The sequence below is a fragment of the Octopus bimaculoides genome, chromosome 26 (genome assembly GCF_001194135.2).
Source record: "Octopus bimaculoides isolate UCB-OBI-ISO-001 chromosome 26, ASM119413v2, whole genome shotgun sequence".
NCBI classification, from domain to species: domain Eukaryota; kingdom Metazoa; phylum Mollusca; class Cephalopoda; order Octopoda; family Octopodidae; genus Octopus; species Octopus bimaculoides.
The window spans coordinates 7,972,425-7,984,302 of record NC_069006.1 but is presented as its reverse complement, the minus strand read 5'-3'; the positions used below and the strand labels follow the sequence as shown (position 1 = coordinate 7,984,302).

At 38.1% G+C, this 11,878-nt stretch overlaps 2 protein-coding genes across 2 annotated transcripts in view; one reads left to right on the top strand and one right to left on the bottom strand.

Moving 5' to 3' along the window:
* LOC106871366 (uncharacterized) overlaps positions 1-11,878 on the bottom strand; it is a 73,384-nt gene that overhangs the window by 38,010 nt on the left and 23,496 nt on the right. The window lies entirely within an intron of this gene.
* The window catches only part of LOC106871365 (protein starmaker), a 51,760-nt gene that overhangs the window by 24,112 nt on the left and 15,770 nt on the right, over positions 1-11,878 (top strand). Inside the window, exons 2-3 of the mRNA XM_014917774.2 lie at positions 2,764-2,896; positions 5,137-7,137. Coding sequence (XP_014773260.1) covers positions 2,764-2,896; positions 5,137-7,137 — 2,134 coding nt within the window. The remainder of the gene's footprint in view (positions 1-2,763; positions 2,897-5,136; positions 7,138-11,878) is intronic.

Sequence of the window (11,878 nt, the reverse complement as noted above, 5' to 3'; positions counted from 1 at the left end):
AGAGAGAGAGAGAGAGAGAGAGAGAGAGAGAGAGAGAGAGAGAGAGAGAGAGATACATAATACATACACACACACACACATATACACATACATTCACACGTATGGATACATACATATATATATATAGAAAGAGATACGTAATGCATACACAATACATGCATACACATATACATACATATATATGAGAGAGAGAGAGAGAGGTGGAGTAGATAGATAAATAGATATAAGCGTACCTTAATAATGCATTCACACACACACACACTCACTCAATATTTTATTGCTGTCATGTTATCAAAGTTAGTTTCAGTAATCCTGGGATTAGCAGAACCCTCTTTGGTGGAATTCAGGACACAGCATGTTTTACTTATTTCTATAATATTGATGATGATAATAATAATAGTAATAATAATAATGATAATAATAATGTTGTACATTGGTCCAAAGACCCAGCTATTTCTGAGGACAGGGGTTAGTGTTAATTCCTTGGATTAGCCTTTGTATATAAACTATTGTTGCCCATTTCGTTGTGGTGGTTTAACTCCACATGTGCCTTTTCCCACAAACCTATGAGCAAAAGTGTTCCAGGTATACTCACGCAACTCCTGGTGGGTTTTTTTTTTTAATTTAATTTTTTTTTTCTTTGTGTATATATCTCTAACTTTGTTGTCTGATGCGTTTGTCCATCTTGGTCTGGTGTGATTTAGAGGAATTTGGTTCATATTTCTAGCAGAAATAGGATTTGTCCCCTCCCTTCAAAAGTTGCTAACCTGTTGGCATCCTGTTTGAGGGTATTGTTTTTATGGCATCCTGTTTGAGGGTATTGTTTTTATGAAGCCATGGGCCTTCAAAGATATTGAAGGCCCATGGCTAAGTGGTTGAGGTATTCGCCTCACAGTTGTAAAGTCGTGAGTTCAATACCCAACAGGGCATTGTATCCTTATTCAAGACACTTTATTCTGCATTGTTCCAGTTCACTCAACAGGCAAAAATTAATAGTATCTGTAGTTCAAAGGGCCAGCCTTGTCACACTCTGTGTCACACTGAATCTCCCTGAGAACTACGTTAAGGGTATGCATGTCTGTGGAGTACTCAGCCACTTGCATGTTAATTTCATGAGCAGGCAGTTTCGTTGACCAGATCAACTGGAACCCTCACTGTTGTAACCAGTGCATTATCTCGGTCACTTAAGCTCCATGGAAACTGAGCAATCAGCCTTATAAGTTGTAAGGCTCAAGAAAAAACAAGTTTTGAGTTCAAATACTTTGAAAACTGACTTTGCCATTCATTGTTCTGAGATTCATAAAATGGCTACCAAATTAATGCTTGAATCATTATCAAAGCCAGCTTATCTTAAAACTGAAAGCATAATGTTGGTAAAGAAATAAAATATGTTGTAGTTGATATTTTGACCACAAAGTGCCCTAATCGTATGGAAAGAGGTAAAGAGATAAGAATAAACAACATTTAAAAAGCAAACTTATACGTCGCACAAAGTTTAAATTATCTGAAGAGACACATCTCACTGTAGATGCTAAATTTTAATTTAACCCTGTATGTAAAGAAGTGCAGATCTCTGTGGAGGGAACCTGCAGTAGAGGTTGACCCAGGAAGACATAGGTCGAGGTGGTGAAGCATGATCTTCGAACTTTGAGCCTCACTGAGGCAATGACTGGTGACCGAGACCTTTAGCGATGTGCTGTGCTTGAGAGGACTCATCAAGCTAAGTACACCCGTACTGGTGGCATGTAAAAAACACCTTTCAAGCATTGGGCCTCACAGAGGCAAAGTGGCTGAGTTCCTTTTGACTGTTGGGCCTCATGGAGGCAATGACCAAGACCATTGGCATTATGTCATGCTTGAGAAGAAAACCCATCAAGCCAAACAAAATCACAGTTGTGGCAGATAACAATGTCACGCAAATTGGCACCTGTGCAGGTGACATGTAAATGCACCCCGGTGTCACACAAAAATGACACCCATGCCATTGGCACGTAAAAACACCCATTACATTCTCGGAGTGGTTGGCATTAGGACGGGCATCCAGTGTACCAGCCCAGTCAAACCGTCCAACCCATGCCAGCATGGACAACAGACGTTAAAGGATGATGATGAATACTAACGGAGCCAAGCTCACCTAACCAGTTTGAACATAAAACAATTAGAATATTTGGACCCAGGATATGACTGGTATGAATTTTAAATATAACAAAGAATTTAGTAAAACAACTTAGTTATCATTCAGCTAGTGTTAGGAACATGAATTGTGACTAAGGTTTGGTGGAAGATTTTAATTCAAAACTTATGAAAACAAGACATTTGTACTACAGGGCCAGAGGCAGTTTCAGGTGGGTTGTTAATGAAAGGGTTAAGGATTGTTTCTCTACTATATATTTTAACCTTTTTGTTACAAATTCTCTTGAGATGCTCTATGTTTCTTTCAATTAATTTTAAATATAACAAAGAATTTAGTAAAATAACTTAGTTATCATTAAGCTAGTGTTAGGAACATAAATTGTGACTAAGGTTTGGTGGAAGAGTTTAATTCAAAACTTTAGAAAACGAGACATTTGTACTACAGAGCCAGAAGCGGTTTCAGCCAGGCTGGTAACGAAAGGGTTAAAAGCTAATGGGTTAAACAACAAGATGATGATGAGAATGATGATGATGGTAGTAGTGGTGGTGGTACTTATTTAAATATTTGATTGTAGTTCGTTTATTTCAAGCAGTTTATTATATTTATGTTTGTTGTTGTTGTTGTTGTAGCTTGCTGACCAAGAAGATTGTGCGGAAGCAATACTTACAGCACTCAAACAGAACCAGTTTGAATTCCGAGCAAAAGACTCTCCTTACCGACGTTATCATCAAGTTGTTGTTTGAATTCAATGTAGGAAAAGATGTAAGTTGGGGGTTTCATTGCTTTAGAGAAAGGGGGCAGGTTGTTGTTTGTCTTTGTTTTGTTTTTTTCTCTTCTTTTTGATACCATCCCATCTGTGACCACAGAATTTTAACGGAAAGTTTAAGTTTTAGATCAGACAGGAAGTGTGTACCATAAAACCTTGGTCTTATGGTACACACTTCCTGTCTGATATAAAACTTAAAACTTTCTGTAAACATTCCATGCTAATTTACGTTTGAAACACCCAGCTTTTCACTAAATTCTTTGTTGTTTTCAAACTAAACTGAAGCAATTTAGTGTATTTCAACAAAAATATGGTAAAAAAGGGTTAACCCCTTGCAGACAGGAAGTGGTGCTGACCACATTGAAACTCTGTGTGTGTGTGTGAGCAGTGCAATGTCTCGCTCTGTGTGGCATCATGTTCTCAAATCTGCTACACTAAGAAGAGTCTGTAAACACACTGTCAAATTCCTTGCATGTAAATTATGTAGTTACTGAACGGCCTAATACCAGGTACACAGCACAGACTGTCAGTACCAAATCTGTCTGCAAGGGGTTAAGGAGTCGGTTCTAGGTAAATTCCTCCACTGTATATTCCACCATGGTAAATTCCGCCTGCTAATAATCACTGTGGTCAGTTTCTCTAGACCATGGGTCAATACCTATGTTATTTAATCTGTCTATCTCTCAGGTCTTAAGAAGAGAGAGAGTCTGAAGGTGAGATAGAAAATAATCTTTATAATCTACTTCAATTGAGATGGGATCACTTTAATGTCCTCCCATCGAGCAAGAATCTATGAAAAAGACTCCTCGCAAAATTTCAAAAATAATATAATTTGGGATAAAGAAAGAAAAGATTAAATTTCTGCACACATTTTATTATAACAATTGGATAAAAAATAATAGTGAGTATATTGTGAAACAGATTTAGGATAAAAAAAAAAAGTTTAATTTATTTAAAAATAAATTTTTTTAAAGACAAATTGTGTGCAATACTTCTTAAAAATTGCAGAGGGTTTTCATTTTGATATCCCTGAAGTAGCTTCTTCAGTCGTGCATCAATTATTTGATGGTTTTTTTGTAGTTGAGTCTTCAGGTTGAACCTGTGCAACTTTTGTCTCGCTTAATCCTCCCTCAGATTTAAGGGCGGTGCATAGTTGCCACAAATTTGGATGTGTGAATGTTAGTGATGAGCGCTAAGCATCGTGGAACCCTTCTAAATAATGATTTGATAATGATGATGATAAAAATTATGATAATGATAATGATAATTTCATCTATGGTGGAATTTTCCGTGGTGGAATTATTTACCACAGTGGAATTTACCAGTCAACCAAGGAGTCAAACTTAAAAACCTTTCATCAAAATTTCAATGTTCCAAATACCAATGACAAATATTTTTTACCAAATTCTTCATTATTTTCTTAATTAGTTGGAACCAAAGCTATGTATTTCAACAAAAATATGGTAACAAAAGGGTTAAAGTGATCTAAATTAGAACCTGCCATCAAAATTATGTTTATTTATGTTCCAAACACCAGCTAATAAGGACAAAATTATTTTACTGAATTGACACAGACGTGGCTGTGTGGTTAAGAAGCTTGCTTCCCAACCATGTGGCCTTGGGTTCAGTCTGACTCTACAGCACATTGGGCATGTGTTTTATAGTGCAGGTTTGGGCCCATCAAGGCATGTGAATGGATCTGGTAGACAGAAACCATATATATGTGTGTGTGTATATGTATGTATGTGTATGTATATATGTATGTATGCATGTGTGTGTGTATATGTATGTATGTGTATATATGTATGTGTGTATATATATGTATGTGTGTGTATATATATGTGTATGTGTGTGTATATATATGTGTATGTGTGTGTGTATATATATATATGTGTGTGTGTATATATATGTGTATGTGTGTATATATATATATATGTGTGTGTGTATATATATATGTGTATGTGTGTGTATATATATATATGTGTGTATGCATGTATATGTGTGTGGTATATATGTATATATATATATATACATATATGTCTGTTATATGTATATATACATATCTATATACACACCCACATGATTGGGGTATATATATAGCTTGTGTGTGGCTGTATGCAATCATGTTTGTCTTAAAGACAAAAAATGTAATAAATGAAAATAAATTTATTTAATTAAAGCAATATGTTGATTTCTTTTTCTTTTATTTTTTTTCCTTTACTCTCTCCCCTTGCAGAAATCTGCAGATGAAGATGACAGAAACACTGAGATGAAAGACACAACATCATCAAAAGCATCAGAAACGACAGTCTTACCAGAGAACACGAGCACGATGGAGATATCAGATAGCGCCAGAGAAAAATCAGGCAGTGGTGCCCAAAATGGAAGTGAGTTGCCAAAAGAAGCAGGGTCTGTTGATGATGTTGATGATGATGATGATGATTGTGATGGTGATGGTAGTTGTGAGATTAATGGTGATGCTGCTAATTGTAAGGCTGGTGCCAAGGATGATCAAAATATTGGAACTGACCGAAAAAATGATGTCAGTTTGGAGAGTGATGCCAAAAGTGTTGATAATGTCAAAAGCAGTGAAGATAACTATGGTGATGTAAAAGATGAGGTAGATCTGGAGACTGATGCAGTCAAAGAAGATGAAGATGATGTTAGTGGTGGTGGGAGTGATGGGAATTTGCAGGATGCTGTGCATGGAAGTTCAAAAATGATGAGTAAGACAATTGGCATGAGTCATTCTCGAAGAAACATTCGAGTCATTGCCAAACCAACTCAGAAAGAATTGACATCTGTACAACAAAGTGGTAAGAAAAAATCATCTCTCATTGTTGCAGAAACCAGCATAGTTCTCCCAGATGCTGATGCTGACGTGTCTTGTAACGATGACAGAAATGATTTAAAGGTCTCTGAGGAAAAAGAATGCCAAATCTCATCGTCTCTGAAACCTTGTACAGAAGATAAATCAGGAAAATTGGTGATGGTTCCAAATTCAAAGAGATTGTCAGCATTTGAGGTTCTTCAGTCTGTTTTTGAAGACAGCAGTGATGCTGTCACCAGTTTGCACAGTGATGAGGATGTAGAACAAGAGACGGATGAGTCAGTTGTGAAAAATGTTTCACGTATCAGGAACACACCGTTCTCATTACTTTCCAGCGATAGCCAGGAAGTGACTGCGGAGAAGAATAATGTTATGAAGGAGATGGGCACACCAGTTCGTAGCCGCCCTTACAAAGCATCCCTTGAGTCAGGTAATGTTAGTTCCGATAGTGCTTTCACACCGCCAGCCAAGCTGAAGAAGCTAATACAGGTAAGTGATTCATCTGAGTCAAATAACAGTCCAATTAGAATTCGTCTGTTTCGGAACCGTATCATAAACAGTACCCTGGGAAATGTGAAGTCAAAGAAAGCCAAGAAAATCATCACCAGTGATTCCGATAGCAAAAGTCCATTCAAAGTGGAGAACATAGAGGAAAGTGATCCCGAAAGTCCAGTGTTGAATACTTCACGAATGAAATGGTCTTCCGGTCAAGCATTGAAAAGTGGACAGTCCAAGAATCAAGCAACAGCATGTGATAATAACAGAACACAGAAAACGGTGAAGCCATTCAAAATTTCTTTGTCTAAAAAGGAAATACTTAAAGACTCAGACTCTGATTCTGATTCCAGTTCTGATCTTAATAGAAAAACGATCAGAAGAAAAAGAAGAAAATTGTCCGATTCTCAAGATGAACAGCCACAACAATTAGTTTCTTCAGCATCATCGTCACATTCAGAATTCGAATCTGATGACCTGAAACTTTCGCAAATCAAACTGTTATATTCTCAGAATCAAAAACGGTCGAGCAGTTCAGACAGTGATGAGGATCTACTAATTAATTACGCAGCTGGTGGTGCCAAGCACCATCTTGCTTCCAAAGAATCAAGCAATAAATCTTGTGGTAAAAGTGGGCAAGGTGGTTGTGCCTTCACGTCCAAAGTAAAGATTATTCGTGAGAAAGGACTATACAGCTCTGACAGTGAAAACCCAGCATCCAGATCCTTGAATGCTGGAAAAGAAGGTGCTGATAATTCCATTTACACTATGCGCATTATTCGAGAGAATGTGCCTGTCAATTCTGAAAGTGATAACGCATTGCAAAATGATTTGCCTACTTGTGATACAGCAGCAACAACGATGACGACAAAAGGTGATGATAGGATGGATGATGACAAGCTTTCTCCAAAGGTGAGAAAACCTTTTGTTACCCCACTAACACACCCTTTTTTAACCCAATACAATGACAGCAAAGACAGCTTTTCCTTTGACTATGACAGCATATTGTTTGACTTCCATAAGGAGTTAGCAGAGTTACAGACCACAGAACAAAAGAAGAGTTATAAGACTCTTTACCGGAGTCAGCATTGTTATTTACAGGACTTTATGCCAGAAATGACATGTCTAACACCTAGTTCGATCCATGACGCACAGCTGCCGAAAAATTTTAAACCCTGGGATTGTCGAGTATTGAAGAGTCATTTAAGCAGAGACTCACTGTTTGAGACAAGTGACAGGGACGACTCTGACATGACGGTTCTGCCTCCTGTTGAGACCATACCTGCTCCTAGAATTGAAGATCGTAGTGTTTTGGCCCTTAGTGAGTTTCATGGCACTGGCTCTCGAGCTTTCCCTACTTACAACTCTGAGCTCTCTTCGGTATCACAAGGTACCGAGCAGTGGAGGCGATTTAATTGCAAAACCGACTCATTGGTTAAATATCTAGGGGTGAGGCAGCCAATCGTGAAATTAGTCCGTATACCATACTCTTCACTGGTTGTGTTAGTTTCGGAAAATTCCTCCCACTCAGGCCATTCAGTCGAGGCGCCATGTCACAGTGGATTGGTGAGTCTTATTATTCAGGCATGTTTCTGTGTTTATTTTGTTTTGTGGGTTTGTTTGCTTTTTTTTTTTTTTTTTAGTTTCAACCATTCCACCCCCACCCCCCCATTTTCGTTTACACAAAAAAAAGAAACCTTACCAAAAATTGTTGGGCAAAAGGAAAGCACAGAAATGGAATATTAAAATCAGGAGCAAGTTATATCTGAGAGATAATATCCAACCGTGCCGTTCTTTATTGTGCAGAAGTTAATTTGGCCCTGAATGCTTGACCATTTCAGGATGTTTTTTTATTTTCTTTAGTTCTTTCAACTAAAAGATTCCTAGACTGTAATTAACAATAAGCACAAAATTTATTATTTCTGGCTTATATGTGTGTGTGTTTTATCCCATATTTCATTTCAAGAATATTAAATGAATTTGTGTATATAATATATACATGTGTATACATTTGTGCAGTGTGTGTGTATATGTACATATATGTATATACCTATATATATGTACATACATATATATATATATATATATATATATATATATATATATATATATATATATATATATATATACACACACACACACACACACACACACAGGTGTATATAGTTTATAGATCCAATATAGGTAGAATCAATAACAAAAGTACTCCTGCCAAATTAAAGTATCATAAAAGCATGAAACCATCAGTAGCCCTTTTGTAATTGTGTATTAAATTGATATATATATATATATATATATTAAAAGCACCCACTACACTCTTGGAGTGGTTGGCGTTAGGAAGAGCATCCAGCTGTAGAAACTTTGCCAGACCAGATTGAGCCTGGTGCAGCCTCTGGCTCACCAGTCTTCAGTCAAACCGTCCAACCCATGTCAGCATGGAAATGGATGTTAAACGATGATATATATATATATATATATATATATATATATCACATGTGTTCCTACATGTGTGTATTCAAGTGAGTGGACAAATCAGAGTGGCACTCAACACATTTGGTAGGAATGACTTGTATATTTAAATAACAGTTTGACTCAGCTTCACATGACATAAAGTTTCCTGGGTGTGTAGGACGAACCCATCTCATCAGGCATTTAGAGAAGAGTAACAGGATTTGAGACAAATTCAAGATAGCTTCTCAATGTTAGTCCTTGATGGTCAGCTCATGTCCATATAGTGTTAATGCTGTAGAAGCAACATAAGCTGTTTACCATATTCTTCAGCCCACATGCTCAGATAGGATGTTGGCAAGGGGCTGGCATTGCTATGGCAACGTGCTGTATCAACCGTATGAGCTCATTGCATTTGAGATCCCATCTGATAGTGCGGAGTGTTATTGTGATTTAATAGGGGAGATAGGATAAAGGATAAAGGTCCTTCCTGAGTCATATGAAAGGATTATAGGGTTGGTTTTCAGGTTTCTCTGGTGCATATATTCCCTTCTGAATGGGATGCTGGTCTGTCGCAACCTTGTTTTTGCCAGCTGAGTGGACTGGAGTAACGTGAAATAAAGTGTCTTGCTCAAAGTCATAACTCATCACCCAGACCAGAAATTGAAACCACGATCTTACGATCATGAATCCAACACCCTAACCACTAAGCCATCCACCAGTCTATTTCTGTATGGTGAATCCACATTAATCTCTAAGGTATATACGGCCAGTTTCTCTGCTGTGTATATTTCCCTCCTGGACAGGACTCCAGTCCCTCGCAGGATTACTCACTATTGCCAGCTGAGTGGACTGGAGCAACGTGAAATGAAGTGTCTTGCTCAAGAACACAATGCGTTGCTCAGTCCAGGAATTGAAACCACAATCTTAGAATCATTAGTCCAACAGCCTAACCACTAAGCTATGCATCTCCCCCAGCCTCTTTCTGTATGGTCAGTCCTCATTACTCTTGTAAGGAACATAGAGTTGGTTTCCTAGTTTCTCTGGAGGGGATGCCACTTCGGGACAGGATTAATCATGTTGACAAGCTGAGTGCACTGGAACAACATGAAATGAAGTGTCTTGCTCAAGAACACAATGCATCACTCAGTCCAGGAATTGAAACCGCAATCTTACAATCATATCTCCGACACCCCTAACCATTAAACCATCCGCCTCCACCAATCTATTTCTGTATGGTGAAGCCATAAGGAGCGTACGGTCAGTTTCTCTGGGGTATATATTCCTCCCTAGACAGGACACCAGTCTGTTGTAAAGTTACTCGTTTTTGCCATCCAAGTGGACTGGGGCAGTGTGAAATGAAGTGTCTTGCTCAAGGACAGTGTGCACAGCCATAAAAGTCAAAACTGCTTCTGCTTGTCTCTTTTTCTTTTGTGTTTTCTTTCTTTTGCTTTCCAACTGAACTCAATTTTGATGTCAGCTTTCATTGTTGCTGTTGCTGTTGTACTGTTTATTATAATAATAATAATAATAATAATAATAATAATAATAATAATATTGATAATAATAATAATATTGATAATACTGGTTTCCAATTTGGACTCAAGGCCAGCAATTTTGGGTGAGGAGGTAAATTGATCACATTGACCCAGTACTCCACTGGTACTTATTTTATTGCCCCCATCCCTCCCAAAGGATGAAAGGCAAAGTCGACCCTGGTGGAATTAGAACTCAGAACATTAAAGACAGATGAAATACCACTAAGCATAATAATAATAATAATAATAAAGGTTTGAAATTTTGGCATGAGGCCTGCAATTTATTAAGTAAGGTGAGCTACTAGTCAATGACATTGACCCCTGTCGTTAATTGGTACTTTATTTTATCGCCCCCCCACACACCCAAAAAAGGACGACTGGCAAAGTCAACCTCGCCCGGATTTAATGTCAGAATGTAAAGAACGGTAATAAATAGTGCGGAGCATTTTTCTTCCAATGCCCTACCAACTCTGCTACCCCACTGCCCCTTCATAGGTACAAGGCCAGCAGATTTGAGGGGAGGGGGAGGGGAGGGGATGGTCAACTACATCGACCCCAGTACTTGACCTGTACTTTATTTTATTTTATCAACTCTGAAAGGACGAAAAGCAAAGTTAGCCTGAGCAGGATTCGAACTCTTAACGTAAAGATCTTGAACAGCATAAAGCATTTTTTCTGGCACTCTAACGATTCTGCCAGCTTGGGGAAAGTTGATTCCATTGACTCCCCAGTACTTGGTTGGTGCTGGCACAGGTGCCACAACGAAAGCACTGGCACTAGTGCCACATAAGCACTGGTGATGGTGCCACATAAGAAGCACTGGTGAGGGTGCCACATAAGAAGCACTGGTGTTTATGCCATGTAAAAAGTGCCCAGTCCATTCTGTAAAGTGGTTGATGTTAGGAAGGGCATCCAGCTGTAGAGACCATGCCAAAACGGACGACTTGAGCCTGGTGCAGCTCTCCAGCCTTGCCAGTCCTCAGTCAAACCATCCAACCCATACCAGCAAGGTAAAACTAACATTAAATGATAATGATGAAGATGAAAGGAATACTGGTACTTTATTTGTGTCTTCTACTGTAGCCTTGGACTGACCAAAGCCTTGTGAGTGGATTTGGTAGATAGAAACTGAAAGACGCCTGTCATATATATATATATATAATTATGTGTGTGTGTGTTTATCCCCCACCACTACTTGACAGCTGGTATTGGTGTGTTTACATCCCTGTAACTTAGGGGTTCGGCAAAAGTGACTGATAGAATAAGTACTAGGCCTAAAAAAAATTTGTTTATTAAGTTCTGGGGTCGATTTGTTCAACTAAAACCCTTGAAAGCGGTGCCCCAGCATGGCCACAGTCAAATGACTGAAACAAACAAAAGATAGAATATATATACATGCATATATATATGTGTGTGTGTGTGTGTGTGTATATGTATGTATGTATATATACTTGGAAATAGATGCATGGCGTTGAATTAAATAATAAATAATATATAGTATATCTATATTAACATCTATATATGGGTACAGGACATCACTAACGGTTCAAACAACATGAAATACGTAAACAAACAAGTTCATTATGTAAACGAGAAAAAAAATGGGGAACAGGACAAGTAAACACAGAGGAAGGACCCTTCATCAGTTGTCGGCTGTCTATCTACTC